The sequence below is a fragment of the Neltuma alba genome, unplaced genomic scaffold, assembly GCF_004799145.2.
Source record: "Neltuma alba isolate B1F8T4 unplaced genomic scaffold, ASM479914v2 tig00004432_pilon, whole genome shotgun sequence".
In the NCBI taxonomy this organism is placed as follows: Eukaryota; Viridiplantae; Streptophyta; class Magnoliopsida; order Fabales; family Fabaceae; genus Neltuma; species Neltuma alba.
In genome coordinates, this window is record NW_021633704.1 from 1 (window position 1) to 27,048 (window position 27,048).

The 27,048-nt window shown below is 34.2% G+C and overlaps 2 protein-coding genes and 1 pseudogene across 4 annotated transcripts; all 3 read left to right on the top strand.

Annotated features, from left to right (window-relative positions):
- Positions 1-5: 5 nt before the first annotated feature.
- LOC114744707 (katanin p80 WD40 repeat-containing subunit B1 homolog) lies at positions 6-4,389 on the top strand (annotated as a pseudogene).
- Positions 4,390-15,630: 11,241 nt separating this feature from the next.
- Positions 15,631-22,144, top strand: LOC114744705 (uncharacterized). 3 transcript variants are annotated; one of them, XM_028932876.1, is made up of 16 exons: positions 15,631-15,654; positions 17,165-17,259; positions 17,375-17,485; positions 17,905-17,940; positions 18,150-18,257; positions 18,352-18,435; positions 18,508-18,626; positions 19,228-19,329; positions 19,572-19,688; positions 19,783-19,848; positions 20,472-20,538; positions 20,940-20,993; positions 21,211-21,306; positions 21,459-21,485; positions 21,604-21,639; positions 21,739-22,144. In XM_028932876.1, the coding sequence occupies exons 2-16, from the start codon at positions 17,218-17,220 to the stop codon at positions 21,874-21,876; spliced, it is 1,203 nt and encodes a 400-aa protein (XP_028788709.1). In that variant the 5' UTR covers positions 15,631-15,654; positions 17,165-17,217; the 3' UTR covers positions 21,877-22,144. The 3 variants fall into 3 exon arrangements, with proteins under 3 accessions (XP_028788709.1, XP_028788708.1, XP_028788710.1); XM_028932875.1 differs by lacking the exon at positions 15,631-15,654 and adding an exon at positions 15,661-16,023; XM_028932877.1 differs by lacking the exon at positions 15,631-15,654 and adding an exon at positions 15,661-16,023 and having other exon boundaries at positions 17,378-17,485.
- A 1,267-nt stretch (positions 22,145-23,411) lies between these two features.
- LOC114744723 (cytochrome P450 84A1-like) lies at positions 23,412-23,933 on the top strand. The gene has a single exon (XM_028932894.1). The coding sequence runs from the start codon at positions 23,412-23,414 to the stop codon at positions 23,931-23,933; it is 522 nt and encodes a 173-aa protein (XP_028788727.1).
- Positions 23,934-27,048: the final 3,115 nt, after the last annotated feature.

Consider the following 27,048-nt stretch of genomic DNA (forward strand, 5'->3'; position numbering starts at 1 on the left):
AGAACATATATATCGATTGTAAGTTGCCTATATTTTGTCTTCCCTAAGTCACACTTTTAAACTCCTTCTGCCTTTCCTTTTCCCCCTTATCTTTCTATTTGATAAACCAACTTGTATTAATCTTCTGATACTTCAAAATTACCTATTTTATCTTGATGCCGTGTACGAACTGCATCCCTGCATGTTTTAAGGTTTGTTGAAGGAATAATTTGATATAATATTTGGTTTTGTTAGAAATTTTACTTGCAAAATATGGTTTTTTACATCCTGATCACCTAACAGATGAATTTATAAGATGCTGCTTTCATTGTATCAAATCTTTTTATTTGGGTGAAGGATTCTACTTATAACTATCTAGAGACTTAAGTTGGAAGTTAATTTACTCACTAGCATTCACGAAGGATTTGGCATGATGAATGCAGATCCCAGTTATTTGTAATTCTTAATTCTCAATACATTCCAAATTCTTGATCTAATAAAATTCTTTTCTTCCTCGTTAAGCTTCTGGAGGGAAACCTGTTTCCTTACAGAGATCGGCCTCTTCCAATTCTCCAAAAGTTGATCTCATGGAAGATTCCAAGGAAATTTGTAATTTGGGAATGCTGAAGCAGAGTCCTACAACTGGAGTTCACACAAAATCAAATGAACAAGCACATAGGAAGTCTTTCTTTGTGCCAAACATTGTACCTCGGGACATTTCTGGTGGTAATGACCCAGCTAAAACTGGGAAAGAAGCTATCAATTTTTCAAGGACAAAACCTGGGATGCTACTCAAGCCGACTCATATACGGAGAGCATCTACTGGAATAAGTGATGCAGAAAAATTTCAACAGATGTGGGTTCTGGAACTTTTGAGAATACGACAAGTAAATTAGACAATGTAGAAGATCTTAACAAGCTGCGATCTAAAGATGAAGTCAAAGATTCTTGTGAAGACAAATATCCTATCAAGAGCGTAGCAGACAAATTTGACAAGGCTTTTTCTCCACACAAACTCTCTGAACAGGATTCACGTAAGTTCTTGGTATTACATTAGAACAGGTCGACTGCTCCTATCCATGTCATTATTATCTTACCTTATCCTATTTACTTCTCTCTTCCTACACACATACACATCGTAAGTTTATTGTTACATGACATAATTGTCTAAAACTATTCTCTTGTTAATTTGATAACTGGTTATTACCATGACCCGAGCTTTATTTTCTTTCTAATTTCTATGAATTTTTTTCTACTAATCTATAATTTCTATGAAATATTTTATTTTATTAATTGATAATCAATAAAATAATAACGTTAATTAAATAATTATTAATATTTAATAAAAATAGAAAAATATTTTTTAGTGAGTTGCTACCCTGATATGGTGATATTTGTTTCTTGTGGCTGGCTTCAATTTTCTGTTGAAAAATTTTAAAAAGAAAGCTGAGATGCCATGTATAAGCCAACTCACAAGTCACAAGTATGACCTGTATACTCTGGCTGATTACTTGTTTTTTTTTTTGGTTTTACTCTTGGAAGTAATTTTCTCTTTTTATTCAGGTAATGAGTCCATCCCTTGCAATGAGGAGATTAGTCCAGTTAAATATGTCAATGGAGGTTTGCCATCTCTTACTAATGTGGCTTTGTATGTTAGAATGACCACTGAAGGTATAATATTAAATTTTGCTTCTGGCAGTTGCCGTAGTGCGAGGAAGGACCCGTTCTCTGGTTGAGAGGTTTGAAAGAAAAGATAGAACTCCCAACAACAAAGATCAAACTAACTCATCCCTCACTACCAAATGTGAAACGAGGGAAATAGTTAATAATGCCAATGATGGTCAAAGTAATCCCTCCCCCAACATGATGAGTGAAAGCAGGGAAAGAATACACATCAGTGAAGATCCAAAAATTACACTCTCCATGCCTGCCACATGTGAGGTTGATAACTCTCATTTGATCACGGTAAAACTCTTTCACCGCATGAAATAAACTTCATGAAATTTAAGAAAGTTGAATTAGTTGAGTTCAGTCAAATTAATCTTGTGCGATTTTGTCAGAAAGTTGAGCCTCAAATTTCTGAAAGGGATTTGAACTCTGCAAATGAAGGAGAAATCATTGAGGGTCTTATGCGAACTCATGATCTAACTTTAAGTAATCTTCGCTCACGTCTGACAAAAGTACAGGTAACTTTAGCTGCATGCTTGTGTTAACAATTATTATTCGCATAGTAGTTTACTGTACAATTTGTGGTTGTTGTCTGGCTGCATTAACATTGGCCTTGGAACAACAGTATTCAGCAGTATGCTTTTATGGTTTTATATGTTTGACAAGCTTCATTACAGGAGCAAAGAAAGAATAATAGACCTTTTTTTTGTTGGGTCTGAAAAGAAAGAATAATAGACTTGAAGACATTCTGGGCTTATAATCAGTGAGTGGTTCTAACGTGCATTTGCAGGTGGTGCGACATTTTTGGGAGCGGAATGATATTAAGGGTGCAATCAATGCTCTGAGGAAGCTGCCAGACCAATCTGTAAGTATCTTGAATTGTATGTGTTACAATTTCTTGTTGCCTTTTCCATATTTGTTGCTTCTAACTATGAGTTGATGGTTCCTCCTTGCACATATATTCCTTCTGAATCCCTATGCAGGTGCAAGCAGATGTTATTAGTGTTCTTGCGGAGAAGACAGACCTTCTCTCCTTAGAGTTGTTTACTTGTTTGTTTCCTGTGCTCATAGGATTGCTGGACAGCAAGATAGAAAGGTAATTCATTATAAATATAGTGGCAGGAAAACTCTCCATGATAGGTTTCACAATATGGAGGAATTGGGAACTCTTGTGTGACCCCATTTGTGGACCTTGATCCCGTAATAGGAGTGTATATATCTAAGCAAAACTTTTGCTATATATGGCTGATTATAGTTTCATTTAGAAACTCAGCAATGAAATTAATAGGAGCGTCCCTTTCCTTTAAATCTCAGCAAGATATGGTTTCTTGATTTTTCGATTGTGCAGGCATGTAAAGTTGTCACTAGATTTGCAATTGAAGCTTGTATCAGTTTTTGGACCAACAATACACTCAACTATTAGAGCACCTCCCTCTGTTGGGGTTGATCTGCATGCAGAGCAGAGGTGCTTTCCTTTGATCTCCACACACTTTTTATTGTCTCCTTTTGTTACTTGTGAATAAAACTAACTTGATGAGGTTCACTTTTTCCACATGGAATCTTGAGGGCAGACGGGAATACTGCAACCAGTGCTTTATGCAACTACAAAAGATCCAAAAGATTCTTCCGCTGCTAATAAGGTAATCGCGCAGCCTTTAGGGCTACCGATTTGTGCACTAAAAGCAATGCTCCAGACCAAGAGTTCCAATAAAGAATGAATTGAAAGTCCTTGCCACTTTTTACTTCATAACTTAGGGGGGTTTGGATGGAGTTGTTAAAAGTGCTTTCACGGTGTACGAAGTAAATATGTAGAGTTTGTCTCGTTTTGGAAAAGTGTTTTTGAGAAGCACTTTTGGGTGCTTCCAAACACTCCCTTAAAAGGTTGAACGTGTTGTTTTATAAGAACTGTATGACTATGAAAATGAAATTACTGTGTTGGAAAAAGGTTAGCATAGTACGGCTGTATTGCCCATGATCCTCGTCAATGGTCAATCCTTAATCCCTCAGTTTTATTTAAGTAAACCGGTATCTCAATCTTTCAGTCTGTTTCTTTTTATACATCAAGTATAACCTTCTATCCTTTTCGGTTTTGGAATTGGATGCATTTTACTCTAAAAATTCCTGTAAAATGATGTTCGCCAGGAATTACAAATGATCTGATTTCTGCTGCAGGAGAGGTGGTTTGTTGGCTAGGTCTGCCCAGGAGTTAAATTTAGTTCTTCAACAATCCTGAAGATTTGGACTTGATGAAACGTCAGCTAATTCATGAAGTGCCACTTGGCGCATTACTCTTTGGGAGCGCAGGATTACATAGACAAAACATGAAACCTGTATGTGTTATTTTTCTGTACTCACAAGTCACAACCAAAACAATTTGGCTTGAATTGTGCCTGTAGCTGTCATCTTTGGCTTTGTCCTCAGCAGAGCGCCGTCTTGTTATAAAAAGAGCTGAACGAGACATATCTCATATATCTTATGGACGTCTGAAAATGGCAGCATCTTTCCTCAGCTTTTCAAGGGTATATCTGTTTGTACGTATCTCTCTCTCTCTCTCTCTTCCTTTTTCTTTAGATTTTTTTTAAAAAAACTAGTTCCGATCCTTCATTGTTTAGTCAAGTGTGGGTTGAATCCTTACCAACAAATGTACCAGTCAGGTTCATGTAGATGCAATAGCAGAAGCCTTAGAAATTTGTATGTATTCTTGATGATCAATGAAATGAATTATCAGTTCTTCTGTTTAAACTGATTCAGTTCTGATTTTTGTTGGAGTTTGAATTCAAGAAATTGCTGTTATTACGATTTTGCTTTGACTGTGGTTTCTCGGCTAATAAATGTGACTGAAGGGAATGGAGATCCCTTTCCCAAATTAGTTATACAACAGTGTAAATATTAAATACTTGATCTTCTATATTACTGTTAAGGTTACGATGTATGAAGTTTAATATGATAATAAATAAAAATTAAATGTGAAGCCAGATATATATCTAGCATTTTAGGGGGAGAAAACTAATATTTTTTACGGATTTATGACAATGACAAGAATTATGAGAAATGATAACTATTGGCTATTGTTGTTTCCAATTACCTTTTTCGAGCCAGTTGTTTCCAATTTTTTTAAAGTAAATATCTTCATGATTGTTAACTTGATGGTCTTGCCCAACTTCATAATTGCTACATTATTTATGAACAATTGCAAATTTTGTGTTGGTGTCCTAATTCCTAACATAGCAGCCGAATTTACTTTATCCAAAAATACTCTACTTTTATTTTTTTAACAAAAAAAGGTTGTGTATGTGCGCGCGCATCACAGCTCTAAACTATTTATATCGCCAAACTTTTAGGGTTATTAATATATGGGGTAACTATTGATTTTATTTATATCTAGATATCTTGGAATGATAAGATATTACGAATTTTAACAGATCTCATGATAGATAAAATTTTATATTTACAAGATATATCTATTAATAAAATTTTAAATCTTTTAGTTTCTTGGGAAAATAAAAATTTATATGTCGGATCATTATTATATATATTATTGCAGAGATAATAATGCTAAAAATTCCCATAAAACGTAATATCATAGAAATCGGATGTTTAAATTTTGAATTTCATCCCCCGCTAAGAGGGAACATACAATACAATACAATAAAAATAGACGAAGGGGATATATATTTATCTATACTTGATATGATATTAGAAATCGAATGTTCGCAACAACAACAAAAAAGATATTAGAAATCAAATCACCAATCTTTTATAATCTTTTTTTTTTTCTAACAAATCCCTCGTCTTCTCACGCAAACCCTAACATAAATATTTAAGGACGCACTATTTTTTTGCATCAGACTTGTACACACACATTTACGCATACACAAACAGAAGCAGCATCCCCCCCCTCCCTCCCTCTCTCTCTCTCTCTCTATATATATATATATATATATAAAGAGACGATGATGAAGATAGGAAGATGGAATACGTGGGAAGAGCTATTGTTGGGTGGAGCAGTTCTTCGTCATGGAACTCAAAATTGGCACATCGTTGCTTCAGAACTCCAAACTCGAACTCCCTCTTACGTTTTTACTCCTCAGGTAACAACAAAACCTCCAAAAAGATTACAAAATCTCACATCTGATTTGTCAACTTATTAATTCAAAAGAGAAATTTTACGTCTTTTTCCCCCCTAGTTTTTGCTTTTGAGTCTTAACTGCTTCTATTTTTTTAATATTAAGGAACACCAATATAAAGAAAATATACATTAGAAGTAATATAATATTATAATCATACTATTTTAATTTTAGATTTAATTACATAGGATTACTTAATAATTTCTATTAACGTGCAAAACTTGTCCCTAATTTTAGAAAACATAGAGTCAACTTAATTCCATGAAAATGATCTTCCACAAAAACTATAAAATAATATATTTTAATAAATACATTGTAATTCTTCGCAGGTTTGTAAGGCTAAGTATGAAGATTTAAAAGAGCAATATTCTGCGGCTTGCTCGTAAGTATAATTTATACCTTCATTCATACATATCTATACATACATGCGTATTTGTGTTTATGCTTACTTTTCGCAATTGGGCGTTGTAGAAAATTATTTGATAATTTAAAAAGGTGAATTACTACTCTCATGTATAATTGACAATGTGTTAAAGGAAGATCATGAGACCCAACCAATGTTAAATTATTTCCAATGATAAATCAAATTCATAATTCGGTAACATATAGACATATGTATATAATACATATCTATCAGGCAAAAAATATATATTCAATACATATCTAGCATATATAAATCAAATATATATATATTGTATCTAATTTCTATTATTGTGATAAATCGTACGAACTTGAAGGACTTGGTTTGAGGAGCTTACAAAGAAAAGAGTAGCAGAGTTGAAGAGAGCTTTGGAACTCTCTGAAAATTCAATTGGGTCAGTTTTATATGACATCAAACTCTTCGGAAAGCTTCATGATTTTATATATTTCATTACAAAAACCTCAGTAATTTTACTAGAGCTCTTACTATATATTAAAACATTGATGCATATCTTAATATATTTTATGAATATTAATTCTACAGCAACACACACACACACACATGATTGAGGATGATCTGTCTTCATTAAAAGGAAAAAAAATTAAAACATCTTAATTTTCAGCTTTCTGGAATCAAAAATTAAATCCCTCAAGCCTGAGACCAACAAGAAAGAAAGCGATAGTTCTTGCGGTGGGCAAAATAATAATAATAATTATTGCACAGAAGAGACGATACCAAAAGATCATGAGTTATCTTCTGGGAGTTTCACGCACAGAAACACAGAAAACTTCTCTCCTGAGGCTGAGAATCAAGGATCATGTTAGAGACGAAGCCTGCTGGAGTTGCAGGCTGTTGTCATGAGTACGAGAAAGCTTCAAATAGTGCAGCAGACTTGTCGGCATGTTATTGTTCTGCCAACGTAGGCCAATTTCAATGGAGTAATCTGAAGACGAGGAGTGGGAAGAGGAAGAGGAAGGATTATAGCAGAAACTACAGCAGCTCAAGTTCACTCACACTTGGCAGTGTGAGGGACAGTGAGTTTTTGTCGGACACAACTTCATCAGATGACTATGATGATGTCGTGTCTGGTTTTGAAGAATTTTCAACCAGCAACAACTGTAATAATCAAAGTTTAACGACGAAATGGAATGCTTGCTCGCCATTTTCGACTCTATCATGGAAAATAAAGTGCTTCTGTTTTTAAACATCGCTTGTATAGTCAGGTGTGTGTGTGTGTGTGTTCAGTTCAAGTACTGAATCAATCTTACATGTTCATATGTTTCTGTTTGATCATTTTTAATTTCACCGTGAAACATACTCTATACTGACATCCTCGGACTGATGAATGAATCTCTGAAACAGAAGACACGCAGGTACGAGAAGATGATCAGGAGGCACATGGATTTGGATGCCATAAGATACAGAATCAGCACCAGAACCATAAAATCAAGAACGGAGCTTTTCGTAGACCTACTTGTTCTCACCAACAATGCTCTTGTCTTCTACCCCAAGACCACTGGTGAGTACCAATCTGCCCTAATTCTCAGAGACCTTGTAACCCAGAAACTCAGTAACTCACTCGATCTTCAAGATTTTACGATCAAATCATCATCCGTAGCGACCCAAAAGTATAATCATCATAAGGTCTCTGAAAAAGTATGTGCTGAGAATATTAATAATGCTTCTCCAAGGAGTGTAATAAGACCAAGAAATAATAGAAAGATTGCAGCATCACACATTATTGATACGAAATTGACATGTAAACTAATTTGTAATTCATCTTTGATTGTGAACGGAATGGAAAGAGCGAGAGTTAATTGATGATTAGGGTTTGGTTAATGATCACAGACCTTCCAAATTCCAAGGTCATCTTCGTACAAAAATTTCTATTCTTTTTTTTCTTTTTGGGATATATAAATGTCAATTGTCAACAAACTTGTACTAATTACTAGCTGGTTATGATCAATACCGCACCATTTTTTTCTCAAATTTACTTAATTTTATACTTTGAAAATTTTTTAGGGTATTTTAATCGAATTTAGACTATTTAAATCAAATTGCAAAATGATAAGTTTCTAATGCAACAAAACTTCAGATTTTGAAGCTTCCTTTGAAAAAACGGAGGAAATAAGATAAACAATATATTTTATAAATAACAAAAATATTTCATGTGCTTTCTAAAACATAAAGAATAATACTTGTTATTACATATATTAAATATTAAATAATAAAAATATAAAGAGATCATATCCCTTTTTTAAAATACAATTTTTCTATGTTGTAATCAATTAATTATTGCACACGAGACTTAAGAGTATCTTTTGTTTTCGGCTTTCCGGAGTTACCTAGCCCATTTACATTGGGCCAATTGTTGATTTGCTGGACTATAGTGTGAACTGCAGAGTGTTTAAGTAATGGAAATAACATGGGCTTGGACCTCAAGCCCAAATATCTATAAGTTTCTTGTAGAATTTTCCCGTAAATTTAATTTTGCAGTCCAGAAGGTAATTAAAATTTTTGTATCATTTTCTTTCGTTTAAAATTTATTTAATCCATTTTTACACATTTTATATATCTATTATTTCTAAAAAATTAATAAGTATCTGAAATTCAAATTTCTTTTTGATATGTATTGTGTTTTTATTTAATAAACATCTCAAAAAAAATAAAATAACAATGGAAAATATTATATTTTTATACTGATATATAGAAATGTTAAAGAAAAAAAAAAGATTAAATTGTTAGGGAGGAAATTTCTTTTGCTGGACTTGAAGTAACCATTCTAAGAATAAGAACATAAGATACATGGTTCCCTCCACAGCAAGCAATCATTTCTTGTTCTCACACACACACACACACACAAAATGTAATGGGAAATGACTGCACGAAAGGAAAGGAAAGGGACACGTGTGTATGATAAAAATGGCTAAAAACATTATTTGTGCAGAAGATTTAGGTGTGAGCAAAATCGGAGAATATAATAATAATGAAAGTTGCAAAAGAGTGCCAAAACTTGCTCCATTAGCAATACGAGACGATAGGAGAATCAAATGGACCAAAAATAAGGTAACTCCCACAATTGGAGGAAGTGGAGCTGATCCCTTACTTTTCATGAATAACTTTCAAGTCACAATTATTAGGTCCACTCAAGAGAAAAATTCAATTGCGGTTACAGAAGGTTCACCAACCTAAACCTAACATCTCATTTTATAAATGTTATATATATGATTTAATATCATTTTTAGTTTCTAATAATTGACCATATTTTAGTCCTAGTCCTTGAAATTTTGTTGAGAAATCTATTAGATAATAAACTACTGATTCTAATTTATCCCTGGCGATCAATCAACAATTTGAATCTGTTTGGAAAATAAGGTTTTAAGGCCCAAAAAAACACTGTTTCTGGAGTTTTTTTTATTTTAAGTAAACTAAAATGAAGTGAACTTTTAGAAATTAACAATGGTATTAACTATATATATATAGACACACACATGTAAATAACATCTCTTCTTTGGCAAGTCAATTGTCAAGTCACGTATGGATTTCATGTTCTTCTTTCTTCATCTCCCCCTCTAAACTTTTATTTAAACCGAGTTTTAGGTTAACTAATAATTGGAGGGTGTGTCAGAATGGTCAGTTACTCATATATTCACAAGATTTTGTTTCTCCTAATTATGCTTATCAAAACTAGAACTTTGACCCTGCACGATTAATTTAAAATCGGTCATCATAAAGATCTTAAGTGAACATAAAGATCTAGAAAAAAAAAATCAAAATCCAAATTTTAAGAAATCAAATGAATAGAGTTCAAGACAAAATTGATGTGTAACTTTATGAAGATGAATGCCTTATGTGTTTTCTTACAAAATCTGGTATATATTAGAGGGATGTTAAGTGTAAGTAAACTTAATTCAATATTGGGAAAACGGAGAAGTTCCACATCAAATAAAATCTGATTTAATAAGAGATATGTAAGTGAAAATACTTTTAAAATCTTGTGTTAAATTAGTTGTGGCGTGAAGCTCACTTTTATGTATTTTCTTGTTATTACTTGCCCAGTTAAAGAGATTTTTGATGAGCTGAGAATTAGAAATCCACCAAATTGGATCAAAGTTCTAAATACGTTTGTTTCGGCCAGAAGCAATTCCAAATATAAGGAGAATTACAATGAGGTTCCATGTAAAAAAAAAATTACAAAATAAATCTCAGAGATTGTTATTTTCCACTCTAGAACTTATCATTACAAATTGCTTTAAGTTGTTATTAGACCTTTTAGTAGTTATTTCTTTTGTATGGGATTTAATTGTAATTCTCCCTTCTAAATATTCACCTAAACTAAAACATATATATATAAAATGAAATAACTTGCAATATACTCAGGCGATAATTATACTTGTTATTTTGGAAGATTCTTATCTTGACTGGAGTGATTAGATGCCACGACCCGTGTTCAGTGGTGGCAGTTGAAGATCCACCAGATTGTGTTTACTATTAACTGTGAATAGTCAAAGTTTAATTACTTTGATTGGAAGGCTCTTATTAGCTATCACGATCATATATTTAGTCACCCAACCATTGAACATAAATTCTTAAAACGACGCCTCTCTTGTGATTTCATCAGGACAGTAGAAAGAAAATTAGGTATTAATGATCATATAGTAGTCATAAGCTACGGTAATTAAATAATTAACCATCTGGGATGTCTTTTTTTTTTTTTTTTAAACTATTCTCTCGCTCTTTCCTCGGATTAATTTTTCCCACCTCATCGTGCAGACATAATCTGACTAATGATATGTTTCACATCTTTCTAATCTTCATTGAATGTTTATATTGTCATTCCCCTCATTGCCCCGCGACATGCAAATAGTGAAATTGAAAAGAAAAAAATCAATTTCGAACTTGTCTAACAAATTAAGAGTTTATATAAATTAAGGGTTTATATAATAAATTAAGTTGAATCTAAAATTTGAGGATTTTAGTCCATAAAATTTAATTCATCTTAAAATGCTAGTACTTGGAGGTGCAAAAATGTTAAAGTCTCTGTTTAAGTGTTATAAATGATATTAAAAATAGAGATATGGACTCAACAGATGACACCTAACTAGTTTTTACGTGGATAATAAAAAAAATAGGTCTTCAAAATAGTAATATAACATAAAGAACAGTTACATATAGGATGATGAGTTCTCAAAATACATCGTGGTGAACAGTTTTGAAAAGAAACAAGAAAGAAATAGTTGGTGGGTGAACAAGATTCGATTAGGTATCATTTAGTAAGTTCCCATCACTATTTTATCACTGTTTATGACACTTTAACATATTTTAATACTAAAATAAACTCAAATTTTAGGACTAAAAATTATATGAGCATATAATTAATCACTTTTTCTTAATTTACGGCTGAAAGTGTTTTATATGCAGAACAGGAAAGAGCAACATGATAAACTAAAATAGATGCTATCTCAACAAAAATCTAAGTGGACAAATAATAGGAGTATACCAATTATTGAAGGATTGATTGCTGGAGGGAGATTAAGCCAATGGATGGCGTGTGAGTTGAGAATGGATAAGAGGGGATGAGGGTGGCGACTGAAATGGGGTGGCCATTTTTTTAAGATGGGTGGGACCCACTCCTCACTTGGACACTTGTCTCCCCCTTGACCTTTTTGCCAATGCATTGACCCTCGTGTCCATCTACCATACACCATTGTCCACCTATGAATTTAAAATTTTGACAAAAAATCATCTAATTTACTAATATTAGCAAATCACGTAATTCAAAAAAAAAGAAAAAAAGGAAGACTCTCGTTCCCGAGCTTGACAGTGCCACTTGGCTTTCGCATCCACTATTATATTAAATGCTCCCATCACATTTAACGAAGCCATTAATTAAATATTATCTAATTCACTCTTATTTAAATTTATTCTTAGTATATTTATCTTGAATACCTAAACATAGCTAAAATATATTTGTGTTTTAGCTTACCAACGCCCCTTGTGTTCCATATATAAATGATATAACAACAAAGATAGCCAGAGTTGCTACAGACTACAGTGTTCTTTAATTAGTATCTCATGTGCCTGCACAAATTATATAATACTCCTCCGGTCTTTAATATAAAACCCAATTGTTGAGTTAGTTTTAGTCTTAAATATAGGACTCATTTTTCATATTTATCAATTTTCTCTAAATTATCCCTACAGATACTCCTCAACCATAACTAAGTAAAAGAGGAAGAGGGGGTATTAAGAAAGATGATTATGGTGTTTTGGGAAAAATGTGTCACATTTCTTATAATTAACTAACTTACCTAACTTCCTTAATCTAATCAAATTAGTTAAATGGGTCTTATATTAAGGACCAGAGGAGTATATTAATTAACCACATCTGCCTTCTTTCCCATATTATTAATCATCACATATATATATATATATATATATATATAATAAGCGCCATTTTTTTGTTCAATCTAATAATAAACATAATTCAAAGTACATATTATTACCTGCATGCGTGTTGGGAAAAAAAAATTACATGCATGTGTTTTTCCCACCCAGTTGTTTAATTTTTGAGGTAATATCATATTCAGCTCATTGTTCCTCTTTTTTTTTAAAAAAAAAATTATTATTCCAATTATAGCAAGAAACCAAATACAGTATTATATATGCTTTTATATGATTTTTAAGTTGTTTAAATGATGAATATGCAGATATCGATGGGCACAGCTTCAAAGAAATACTGATGAGTATAGTATGGTATGGTATTAACAAATTTTTAACAACTATCCTAACAATCATGATCATCATGAGCTAAAAGTTTGCCTTTTGGATTATTAATTTGGTTTTTTTTAAAGTAATAAAGCCCACATTAAAAAGAAATAAGAAAGAAATAGAGAGAATGACTTGGATTCCATGATGGCATTTAATGTTGATCATTAAAGTGTTTTTAAAACATAAGGTCGGGTGCATGTATGATCATTTACTCATTCACATGACGAATGTGAATTCTTTATAATTACGCATTGAAAGCTCCTAATTGCGACAAACTACTCACATATCTTGTGTTAATATTAATTACTTTGTTTACCCAAAAGACGCCAAATTTGACTGTTATGTAACGACTCTAACGAGTACGTACTTAACCCAAAAAATTGAGAATTTGAAAAGTTAAACGCAAGAGGCAACTCTGCTTAGGGCAATGAACACTCGATTGGGTATGAGAAATAATTAGTAAGCACAAAATATTATATATATATATATATAAATAGATAAAGATTATAGAGTACCAAGACTTAATAATGAGGTTGGGGTAGGTAACGTGTGATTAATTCATTTTGTGGCATCAAAGCTTTTCTGTGGAATTGTTAACAATGCGATTAAAGAAAGAAAGAGGGAACTTTTTTTTTTATATGCAAAAGTTCTTGAGGATTTATTAGAGTCAGGTCCTACCTAGAAAGCATTTGTAAAGATACTTACAAATCGCCCATTAACAAGATCCTTACATCGATAGCAAGACGTGAATTCACGATATTATAAGTTATCAGTCGATTCTTTACCAATTGAATCAACTATTATTGACCAAAGAAAGGGAAAACTTAATCCATCATAGGATGGAATTATTTAATCTGCTAATATTCTACCAAACATTCAACTTTAAGATAGAACAAATCCAATAAGATAATATGCCGATCATAAATTTTGATTCCCGCACTCCCATCTTAATTGCGTTTTTTTTTTAATTGTGATCTATTTATGTGTGTATGTGTGTGTATGAGACTTATAAAATGTCACATTAATTATAAATTTTCAACAATGACTCATCATTAATTACGAATTTTCAACAATGACTCACTCCAAATTCCTTACAAAACACGAATAGGATGGTCATGGAGACTCACTGGGCATTCATTTTTGTCAAAATACGGCATTACATGTCTAATTAATGTATTTCTATAGTCAATAGCCTTTGTGCCAATATTTTCAACAAAGTAATAAAAACACAAATAACCGTTGTCCCAATTGACATTTTTAGCAAGGTCAAAAAAAGAAGAAGAAGACATTTTTAGCCCAGGATTCTTTTTGTTTAATCAGGTAAATTTCAAGCAGTGGGAAATCTAAAGAGAATCTCACTCTGAGCTAAAATCCTAAACATAGAATAAAGAATCAATAGTAATAATAATTCAATCATATATAGTTCAAACGTGTCATACACATTCAAAACCAAAGTAAATATTTTACTTTAGCAATAATAGGTAACTATAAAACTTTTTTTTTTGGAAAAAAAATAAGATAGCTCAAGCCTTTCCCCCTTTTCAGAAGCATTTTCAGAATATCTCAAAATAATTTTATAATTAACATATTTTAAAAAATTAAAATAATATTTCACGGTAGCAAACCTTGAATGAGACGCTGCCGGTGGGATCCATTGTAATTTGTCTGGCCTGATGATGATTCTTAAGGGCACTTTAGGTTGGGGTCACCGTCTTCTTCGTGGCTTTCAATCTCCTGGTGGCGGCCATTTTCGCCTTAGAATAAATAATTCCCCCATTTATCTCCACGCGGGGCCCTCCCTCATAGCATCCATCCAACTTGGCCAAACCAAGAATCGAATTTGCTTCCCCTTTCTTTTACTTTTCCATGAACGTTTCGGCATAGTTCTGTTTTTGTTCCACATTTGCCATTTACAATTAACATGTTAATGATTATTCAAAATTACCTTTTTTATATTAATAAATTGATATTATTGACACTATTTCATTCCTGATTTGGGTTTATACTTTAAAATACTTCTGCATTTGAGTCAGTATAAATGAATCTCAATCTCAACTAAAGCGCGTGCAAATTATTAGCGCAATATATTATGAACGATATTGACTACCGGTTGTGCTATAAAATACTAAACGCGAGAAAGCACTATGTTCTGGGAAGCCTTTATTGAATCTGCTAACGTGTTTAGCAATACTCTGTTTCTCCATAAACCCCATTTCACAATCGCAAGTTGTGCTCTGAATTGAAATTTGAATCGTTCCATTTCGTGTCCAATACTTCGTTGAAAATCTCTGCTGGATTTCAAACACGGAGCTGTAAGTCGTCACCTTCACTTGGCAAGCTTTTAGTCCTGTGAATCGCACTTAATTAATACACAAGTGCATTTGATCCACAGACATTGGAATTAAACTAAGGGTGTAAAAAAAGAAAAAAGGAAATCTATGGTGAAAGGGAATCAAGGTAGATCCTTTGTATTATTGTAGGAGTAACGCAAGATTAGATAAAAGGGGAAGCGTCAGGGGAAGAAGAAATGCCCGGATCAGCAAAACGAAGGGCTCGGTGCCTCAGTGGTGCAGACGCCGACTGTGTCGTTTGCCTAATAAAAAGGTCTCGAAGCATGGATCTTGCGAATAGTAGAGATTAAAGTTTTGATCTTCAGATTACAGATAATGGACAGGAGTACAAGAGAGGGTAAGGGTAGGTGTCATTGAACTGGTGATTGGTCGCTCGTCGGTAAACCAAAATATATACCCGTAAACCCAAAAGCCGTAGCAAAGCCACGCATGCACTTGAGAGTCTCTGTCTCTCTCTCTTTCCCTCCCCTTTAAACGTGGCTTTTCCGACGCCTTCGTTCTGTGGACTCTTTCTTACTCAGCCTTACAGGAGGGCCTTTCTCATCCCCATCATCCTCTGTCAATTTGTTTCTGCGTTCTGGTTTCACTCTCTCTGACACTTGTGTTTCGGGTCGAATCGGCGACGCCATCGTTTTGGATCGTTCGAGCTCTCTGTTTTTCTCTTTCCCTGCTGGGTTCAGCTGCCACGCTTCCTTGTCTATCTGGGGTATGTAATGTGTGATCTTTCTTCATCTTTGATGCCTCTGATATTTTTCCTTTATTTGGGCACCCATGAGAATTTTCTGGGCTCTTTTATGTGGGCATTGCCTTTTCCGTCTTTTCTTTTTTCCCTTCAAGATGCCGGGTGACAGAACATCCGGATTTCAAAACCGTTCCAAACGTCGTGAATTTTCAGTCCTGAGAAATGGTTGTTTGAATTTATCAATGAACAGCTGTCAATGAAGGATTTTATTTGTCACTGTTACGTGGGGGTTAAACTTTACTCTTCGCTGAAATGACGAGTAACGAAGTCAGAGAGTGGTTAGATCTGATTCAAATGGTTGAAAAGGTGTTTACGTGTTCTTTGATTTCTTCCTGTGAAATACAAGACTCCATGTTTTTCGTGACAGTTATTTGTGATCGATTATATTCCGAAGATTTCAGGTCTAGTTAAATCTTGTGGCCAACTTCTTTCTTTTTTACTTTCTTTCTCTTTTCTTCCCTCTTCTCTTTTAATGATTCCCGTTGTCCGGAGAATTCATTGCGGCCATGCCTGTTTCCTTGTTCTTTGGTGTTTATGTCGCAAGGCATTTGATTCCGGTCTTGGAAATTGATTTGGTGGTTTCGTTTGGATGGCCGGTGGGGTTTAATGTTATTTTATTTGCAAGTTTTGTTACTTTCGATTGCGAGTGCTGATTCAACAATCCGAAGCAAGCTTTCGATGTTTTTGTCTATACGTTTAAGCACGTTTTTAGTTTTCACTGACTTTTTTGTCTCGAGCCCCAAGCTTTCTCATTTTTTCTTTCTTGACGCACTTCACGTGCATCATATCACGCTATTCCTAGTGTTGATCCCTGATCTTCTGCACTAAAGGTGAAATTGGCAAATTCTATGTGTTCAGTCCAGTGCCAGTTGGCCAAAGAAGGAAAAGTTCGGTGCTAAATGGTTTAAGAGACGCTTGAATAGAATCCTGTGTCCTGTTTTATGCAACTGAAATTAGGATATGTTCTTTGAAATTCTGCATCTGACACCAGATCATGGTCACATGGGATTTGTATCATGAAGATATTTTGTCAATGATTTGATTGGAATATTAAATATGTTGATCTTTGTCTTGAACTGGCATCTAATACTCTCCACTACGGCAGTTTGTAATGAAGGCTAAATAAAAGATTCAGTTTTCTATGAAGCCGATCAAATCATGGAGGTGATGACCAGAAAAAAGAGTGGCTTGTCTGATGGGGTTGGTCTTCCTGCCTTACAATCATTTTAAATTTGATGGACTATTTCCACAAGAAAATTTGGATCCTGGAGACACGTTTTTGACTTTATCATTTGTGCATGCATATTTTTTGCAGCAGGGAAAATCAAGTTTAAAGATGAAACAGTTGCCTTTTATGGCAATTCTGTGTACAGTGATGTTGTTTATTGTGTATAGAACTACAAAGTATCAATATCATGAAGTAGAGGTACGTGCCATGAGAAATCTTTTGGATATCATTTTACGTCTTAACTAATGTCTGAAATGTTTAAGTGTATTTTTCTGATGCCTTATTTTGAAAATCCCCGTACGGTTTCGGTCTTCTTCTTATCAGAAAATGTGTCAAGCGGTTCCAAAACTGATAAACCGAACTCTTATAATCTTTTAAAAATGTTATAATGTTACTAACAAAGTATCTCGGCTTGGAAACCTTTGATGTTGTTTGTACATTTTCCCTCCTCTAGCTTCTAGCATGCTTTAGATTAACTTGAAGCCACTTTTCGTTTGATTGAAGTAGGCACATGGCTCAAGTTATGTCTTGTGTTGTACAATAAAATGATACATGAGATTTTTTGTTCCGATTGTGCTGATCTTTCGCCCTTTTTCTTTAAAATGATCTATTATCAGGTAGACAGAAAGTGGAGTCTTTGGGGAGAATCAGAGGTAAACACTCTGACTATAGTTTTACTTGCCGGACTGGATCCCTGATTTTCTTTTGCCCCACAAATTTGAGACTTGATGTGCTTAAAATGATATGCAATAATTTCTTTTAGAATTTGTGATGCATCTTGCATCAGTAAAATTTTTTTATCGATTTGGAGGCATGTGTTACTTGGATGTATTCACGTGGCAAATGTTGTGTAATTGTGCAGGATTATGCAGCTTCTGAAAAGTTGAAAGGCTTGCCACAAGGTATCAGACAGGCTAATTCAGATCTTGAGTTAAGACCTTTGTGGTCGAGAAGCAGTTCTAGGTCAAAGGTCAGCATCCCCAGGCTATGTCACCTGAGCTAATAAATAAGTTAAGCTGAATGATGTATCATTTTGTGAATTGATGGTGATAATGGAATTGCAGGTTAGTGATTACTCCAACCGGAACTTGCTGGCAATTCCCGTCGGTATCAAGCAAAAGCAGAATGTCAATGTAATGGTGCAGAAGGTATGGTATCAAATCATAAGATGGTCAAAATTATTTACATTAGCATAACTTATCTAATTTTATTGATTTCAGTTTCTTCGAGAAAATTTTACAATCATTTTGTTCCATTACGATGGTAATGTGAATGGATGGGGGGATCTCAAGTGGAGTAGCAAGGCTATACACATAGCTGCTCATAACCAAACAAAATGGTAAGGATGTGAATGACCATTGATGACTGCACTTTTCCATAACTTTTAATTTTGAATCACATGGCCGGTGGAAGTCTGAGAGAGGTTGCTCTACTTTTTCAATGGACCAGGAACACATATTGCATGTTAGTTCTATACCATGGAAGAGATTTTTTGAAATTCAAAACGTCTCTTAGACTTAGAATGAGCTGATCGGGCTATATAAGCATCAGAAATTGGGAGAATATTATGGCTCTTGTTACCTTAATGAAATCAGTCTTCACTTTTCTGACTGTGAAGCACTTCTGAACTTGAAAAAGTATCATGTAACCATATGATGCTTTAGATACGCTAAAGGATTCTCAGTGATCAAGGATGAAGAATTCTGTATTTTAGAACTGCCTGAATGGACGACCTTGGCTTGGCCATGTCATTGTTGTTACATTATGTATCCTTTAGGCTGTTGTGTCCTTGGTCATAGCAGACTACTGTTTTTCTTACAACACTTGCCTTAGATGTTTATTTTTCTTCTTAATGACATGGGGTATGCACATTTTACTCGTGTCTATACTTATATCGTTTATCTGTTTAACTGTGTAGTAATATTTGAGTCCCTTTACAGGTGGTTTGCTAAAAGATTTCTACATCCGGATATAGTTTCTATTTATGATTATATCTTTCTCTGGGATGAAGATTTAGGAGTAGAGCATTTTTCCCCTTCCAGGTCAGGCAGATTCTTTTGCACCTTATTGTTGACATATTGACACGTTTTAGCCTGTACTTTTTTTTTTGGGGGTGTTTGAAAATGTAATTTTTATTATTTGTATAACGTTGATAGTCAACCTTCTGGTTTGCTGAAAGGAGTTCATTAGATTGTTAAAACATTTCGTATACTATTTTGTTGAATCTATATTAAACCTCATTGTATGAAAGCTACAGATTTGATATTGGTCTTATTTTTTGCAGATACCTTGAAATTATAAAAGATGAAGGATTGGAAATTTCTCAACCTGCTCTTGACCCGAATTCAACCGAGATACATCATAGGATTACCATTAGAGCAAGAACCAAGAAAGTTCATAGGTTAGTTGCTAGAGACTAGTGATGGGCGCATCTTAAATACTAATCAATGCTTGTAATACAAAAAAACTGAAGTATGCACTGTGCATACATGCAGAAGGGTATATGAACGCAGAGGCAGTACAAAGTGTTCAGATGCTAGTGAAGGGCCACCATGCACAGGGTAAGTGGTTAGTTTGAACTTTCTAGAGAAGTTAATTTTAGCTATTCAGTTATCCTAACCAGATCGTTGAGTGGTTCTGTCCATCTTCTGCTGCTTTATCATGTTGACATAAATTACTTCACTTCATTATAATACCATTATATGTCAAGGTAAACATCTTATATTCATTTTTCTGTTTCCCCATGTAAATTGATATTTCACCTTTGAGATACTGGTGCTCTCGAACACATCATTGAATATGCTAGGCTACATGTTAATTGGAGGGGCTCATTTCCTTGAAAGTTAGACCTTGATGTCGGATAAGTTTGTCCTACCTTTGATTTGTTGGTCGAGGATGATCATGCGGAATAGGTTTGAAAAGATTGGTTTAAACCTTTGTTCTGTACCTTGATGAAGAAATGACCCTGGAATACACTATATTTGCGTTCAGTCCTGTTTATTTTCTCCTTCATCTCATACTTTCAGAAAAAGAATCAGAAAGAACAAGAACACTTTAAAACTGAGATCCTCTCTGGTTCATATTTCATAATGTGGTGGTTCATGACAGATTGTGGTATTTGGCTATTTACATATTCTATAATGACATTGTGATTGAAGCAAAACTTTGAACACAACTTTTATAGGTTTGTGGAAGGTATGGCTCCTGTTTTTTCTCGGTCTGCTTGGTATTGTGCCTGGCATCTTATTCAGGTAATATTATTCCCACGGTCCATATCAATTTTGTATGTTTTTGCTTGGGACAAGTCAATTGCTTTTAAACTTAATCATTATCTTATGATAAAATATGTCTTGTGTATTTTTTTAGTCGCACAAGTTCATTAGTTAATCATATGAATCAATCCAAGTCTGCAAAGGTGCCAAAAGGCTTTTATCTAAGTTTTTAGATGTGGGGCAATAATTTGATTTCTGCAGGAAAATAAAAATATTGGTTTGTTTTCAATTGGATATTTGCTTGAAATCGTAAACAAGTCCAAACTTAGTTTTGTAATTTTCAGGAGCTCAAATTTTCTTTCGCATGGTAACAGATAAAAACACATCAATTTTGTTTGGTATTTTTGCAAAATCATCATTATCATTGTTCTTTTGTCCAGAATGACCTTGTTCATGGATGGGGAATGGATATGAAGCTAGGATATTGTGCACAGGTGAGAAAATCATAGTTTTAGGACAAGTTTCATTGCTTCTGACGATGTGGAAACTTCTTTTCCTTCCTAGTTCTCTCTGTGATAGGGGCTGCTATGATTACATGAAGTTTGAAAAATGAGCCGCACTAATTTACAGTTTGCTACATTTCTCCTGCTTCCCTTAGCTTCATTTGCTGCATGACTATCATTAGGATTGAAAAAAACGTCATTTTTTCAGGGTGACCGCACGAAAAAGGTGGGAGTTGTTGATAGCGTGTTTGTGGTTCATAAGGGAATACAAACTTTGGGTGGGGATGGTCATGATACCCCAAAGGTACTCTGCTTCTTTCCCCACCTCTAATTTCTTTCGGTAGCACAACCAGGTTGCTGTAAACCATTAATACAGAGGAAGAAAAGTACCTCGATAACTTGATTGTCATGGCGTTTTTCTGCAAAATGATAGTTTCTTTTCTTCTCTTTTCACAGGGTTCAGATTCTAGGAAGCTAATCAAGGTACACAGTTTTTGGTTTCATTTAATTTTTTAGATGATTCTCTCTAGTACTCTTGTTTACTATTTCATCAACTTCATGGTCTTTCATTCATCTTTTGCTGATTGTCCTTCATAATCAGAAACAAAGCTCATCATCTCTCGATTCGCGAGGCGAGGTGAGGCTTATATACCACTCTTAGTAATTTGATTTAGCCTCGGGTATCTTCTTCAGTCGACGACAATTATGCTTAACGTTAAACACTGGGACTTTGCAGATACGAAGGCAGTCAACGTGGGAACTGGAAATCTTTAAAAAGCGATGGAACCAAGCTGTAGCTGAGGATAGAAACTGGGTCGATCCGTTTAAGGGGCAGAAAAGACTGATGAGAAGAAGGCGCAACCATCATCGATGACCCTGGCCACCTTTTTAAGCTATAAGCTTCACTTCACAGGCATTAACTCCACTACATATATATAGGTATACTTTAGTTTGGGTAGCTTGCCATGAATTTTTGTTCATTCAATTCTTGAAAAGAGAAGGGGAAAAAAAAATCACATTTTTGTCTTTTAATTATTTTTTATTTTGGCGTCCTCCTTCTCCATTTTCATGCTATATAATGGTCATGTAGATGCAGCCTCATTATAATGAAAACCTTTTACCACGTCTTTTTATTATTAGTACCTTTTGAGTTGGAGTTGCTTGCAGCATCTTGTTTTGTGTGTTAGAAATCTGGTAATTTTCACTGTACATAATCTAATCAAAGACACCTCAGGAGAAATGAGAACATCTATATAACAGTATCAGTTTTATCATATGCCCTTGAAGGCAAAAGGGATGAGTACATAATTTTTTCTAGAAAAAATCCCAAAAAATTTACTATTGAATTTCAAAATTCCAAATCAGGAATTACTATAAAAATATATTGTCATTTAGTCTTTTTTTTTTTACGAGTGTAGTAACTAATCCTGATTTAGAATTTTAAAATTCAGCAATGATTTTTTTTTTGTTGAGATTTTTCCTTTTTTCTATTGGTGTTTTTAAAAAATATTTTTGATATTTTATTCCTTTTAATTAAGTTTCTTAGTTTTGTGAAAGTAGTTAATAGGGTCTTGTTAAGGAAAAATATGAAGCATGGCAGAACGAGATGATCTAATTTGGAGCCGTCCTGTTGTGTCGTTCCATAATTTTGGTGAGCGAAATGCTTGGACCGATAGAAAAATGTCACCGTTTTTGTCAATGAGAACATGGAAAATCTCTTTCAAATTGCTTCTATTCTTGACCAACTCTTCTAGAATTTCTGAAAAATGTTTTTAAGTTTATTTATATCTAACCAGTCTACTCCCTGACCCCCCGCCCAACATTGCACGGGTTCAAATATGCGCGCGTGTTAAAAAAATTCACGACAACAACAAAATCTCATTACACTGAGGGGGTGTTTGGATGAGACAAAACCATGGTTTACAGAATAGCTTCTGGAGAATAGATTCTGGAGAAAATAGATTTTGAAAGAATAGATTTTTTAAAAAAGTGATTCTGATAAGGTAAGAGTGTTTGGATAATTAATGTCAGAAGTGTTTTTAGATATGTGGAAATTACTAAAAAGGACATAAGTTTAAATGATAATTACATATAAGATATATTTCATAATATATGTTTATTTTAAGTAACAAATTTATTAATAATATATATTTTGGCAACATGTGTAGAGATATTTATGGTCCACCTGATCACCCCACCAACAAAAATATCTCCCTTTCCATGCTCCTCCGATACCCAATTGTTTGTTTAACTTGCATGCTGTCAAATCTCACATTTCTCCCTCCTTTCCTTCAATGCTTCCGGCCGGCCGTTAACTCCTTTCACACTGTTACCCTTTTCATTTTAATTTATTGCATATATCATGTTCATATCACAATTCGTCGGCCTCCTCGCTCAAAACCCATACGAATGGATTCTCTTCACCGGCCCCTGCCCTTGGCGCTCTTGTTCATCATCCCGCTCCTCTTACTCCTCGGCCTCCTTGCTCAATCTCGCCGGCGCTTGCCCTTCCCGCCTGGGCCAAAAGGCCTCCCCATCATCAGCAACATGCTGATGATGGACCGGCTCACCCACAGAGGCCTGGCCAAGCTCGCCTCCCAATACGGTGGCGTTTTCCACCTCAAAATGGGCTTCCTCCGCATGGTCGCCATCTCTGACCCCGACGCCGCTCGCCAAGTTTTTCAGGTCCACGACAACATCTCCAACCAACCCGCCACCATAGCCATCAGCTACCTCACCTACGACCGCGCCGACATGGCCTTCGCTCACTACGACCCCTTCTGGCTCCAGATGCGCAAGCTCTGCGTCATGAAGCTCTTCAACCGCAAGAGGGGGGGATCGTGGCAGTCGGTGCGAGACGAGGTGGACACGGTGGTGCGCACCGTGGCCAGCAACACCGGCAAGCCGGTGAATATTGGACCTTTGCGTTAATGGGAGCTGAACGGACCTCTGCGTGCTTGTTCCCACACCATGAGCTAATGTACCGTTGGAGCCAATAATTCTCCCTCAGAAGCTACTCCCGCGAGCTTATCCCAAACCAAGGTTTTGTTGGCCAAAACCAAGGTTTTGTCACAAACCTTGGTTTTAAAAAAAAAGAGGGTGTTTGGCAAATTTTTTGTCAAACCATGGTTTGGGACCAAACCATGGTTTGGCAAAAAAGCCAAACACCCCCTAAATGAGAACTATCGCGCTTTAACCTTTTATCAATGACCAAAATTTTTGGATAGGTTGTTAACGGGAGGATTTTGCTCAATAATTTTATTGATTATTCTTCCATCTCTTTTTACAAAATTTCATATTGTTTTATCAACTACTCTTACCAGTGAATCCAAAAACTTTTGAACTAGAATTGGTAACATGAGTTGCACTTGCAGATTCAACTCACCAATCCATAAAAAATGACAGGTTAGGGTTGGTTAAAATTTAACTCGTTAGCAAACAAAACTTTTTAATCTGCACTGTACAACCCACAACTCGCTGTGGGTTAGCTGACATTTATTTTTTTTGTATTTTTAAATTTTATTAATTATTATAATTATATAATTATATTTTATATTCTATCTAAAATTTTTTTAAAAAATATCAATATCATTTATTTGATATTTTCAATTAAGTATTTGAAGGAAAAGTAAAAATTTTATTATATTGTATAAGAAAAAATATTTTAAAAATAAAAAAGTTAAAAAAAATAATAATAGTTGACGGGTTGGCATCAACCCACTATAACGGAAGCCAACTCACCATGGCAGTAGCGAACCCGTCATTATATGGGTCTTTTCAACTCGTACGGTTTAGCTCTAACCCGTCATGGGCCAACCTACAACCTACGGGTTGGCCCATATTATCACTCTTATTTTGAACATGAATAAACCATCTTGGCTGATTTTTTATCATTTTTTTCTTCAATAGAAGCTGTTCCAACCTCTTTGTGTTTATGTTTATTATCTTATTTTTTATTATATGACCGCCCATTCACTTCAATTTTCATCTCAGCTACCGTCATTTTTTGGTTTGTGTTATCCATTTGAAGCTTAGGATTCATTAGCATATATCATAACTGCTGTTATAACAGTTCAATAAAATTTTCGTTTCACTTTATTAGATACTTCGTTGACAAATAATTTTAATAGCTTTCTCAATTTAAACTACCTAGCTTTAATTCTATAATTAATATCTCCATCAATTTTCTCATGTTTTTGTATAATTATCTTAATGTGAAACGGCTTGATCTTCCAGTCTCATCTCCATGTCTTCTAAATTAAAATTGCAATGTATATTCTGTCTGGTACTTCCTCATGCCAAAACTCTATTACTTCGGCGTACCTCTCCATGACCGGTACCTTGTCATATGCTCATTAAGATATAGGATAATAAAGATATGTAATTTAACAAGCTAAATATTCCAAGTTATGATATTACTTACAAATTAAATTGGTATTTCGCACCAAAATCATCTAATACTCCCGCCTGTCCTTTTCTTTTAATGCTTGAATTAACTACTTTACATGTAAGCCAAGATGGTTAAAACTAGAGAAAATTGCAAATAATGACCCCATAATATATAAAATTATGATTTGAAACCTTTAATTTGAAAAATAGCAAATAGGGACGTGGTCCCACTTTTACAAATATGAAATCGTGATAAAATATCTGAAATGCCCCTCAGTCAAATGATAAGTTGACTATGAGAAATGACAAGTTCACTTTAGTGAATGACAATTTCAGTGAACTAAATCACAACTTGGTTGAGGATATGCCAAATAACGAGTTGATTATGAGAAATGACAAGTTCATTTTAGCGAATGATAACTTTAGTAGACCAAATCACAATTTGAATGAGGGGCACTTTGGACATTTCACCCATATTTCATATTTGCAAAAGTGGGACTCAGTTCTTATTTGTTATTTTTCAAATCAGGATCCCAAATCAAAATTTTACAGATTGAGGGGTCTTTATTTGCAATTTTTCCTTAAAATTATTATTTTTTAATTTCAAAAATTTTCTAATAGCTGTCATTAGTTATCGGTTTTAGGTTAATCAATTAGAAAATTTTGCCATTAGTTATGAATATTATGTAAAACATCACAAGAAGGAATAGTAGATACACCCTCGGTGTTTAGTTCTTTGGGATTTTTTTTTTTGTGGAATAAACAAAGAATATAAAAAAATCATTAAAAAAAAAAGGATTAACAATCCACAGCATTATGCTCCTCGCAATCATCAGCCCCTACACGCACCGTCCTTATCCATAGCCAAAAGGGTCATTAGTCATTTAGATTTGGAAGAGGGATTAGTTTCCTCCCCCATTTCATATCTAATTGAATACATGCCCCAATTAAAAAAAAATCTAATTAATAAAACCGATGTTTCTTATTAGTTTAAATAGAAGGATTACTTGTAGACAAAATAATAAAAATAAAAAAGAAGGATTACTTGATCGGAACCTCGATAGCTTTTAAATGAAGGCAAAGTACTTAACAACTTTTTTTTTAATAAAAAAAGCACAGTAGTTGACCTGTTATTTAAAAGGAGGATTTGGTGTGTAGTATGTATATTAATGATATGTTAAGGCCAAGAAGAAAATGACATTTCAATTAAAAAAATACAGACGCAGTGCCCTTTTCTATATATACATATGGGTTGCAATAATCTCTCACGCACGGCAAAACATAATATTAAATTAAATGTTTCAGCATGACGCGGTTTGAATTTCTTCCCTTAATAACAACAATAAAAACTTATTCCATTAAGTGAGACTGGTTATATAAATTGCACGATATCATTAAGCTTTATCAAAGGCTATATTTCTGGATATAGTGTTCGTTGAAAAATCTTGCTCAATAATTTTATTAAGTGTTCTCTTTGGTTTTCTTCTATTCTTTTTTGATGATTCAATACTGCTTGATTAATTCTTTTCACCAATACATTTAAAAGTCTTTTTTGTATGTGACTAAATTATCTCAAATGATTTTTTACCTTTTTTTTAATTGACAGTAGTTACTCCAAACATCTTATATCAATGTTCTCATATCGGCTGCCCTATTT

Bases quoted from the DNA above. Each gene is read 5' to 3' on its own strand.
- LOC114744705 (XM_028932876.1), top strand. From the start codon at position 17,218: ATGGAGGTGATGACCAGAAAAAAGAGTGGCTTGTCTGATGGG. The intron at 17,486-17,904 runs GTACGTGCCATG...ATCTATTATCAG, and splicing joins ATCAATATCATGAAGTAGAG to GTAGACAGAAAGTGGAGTCT. The intron at 21,307-21,458 runs GTACTCTGCTTC...CTCTTTTCACAG, and splicing joins ATGGTCATGATACCCCAAAG to GGTTCAGATTCTAGGAAGCT.
- LOC114744723 (XM_028932894.1), top strand. From the start codon at position 23,412: ATGGATTCTCTTCACCGGCCCCTGCCCTTGGCGCTCTTGTTCATCATC.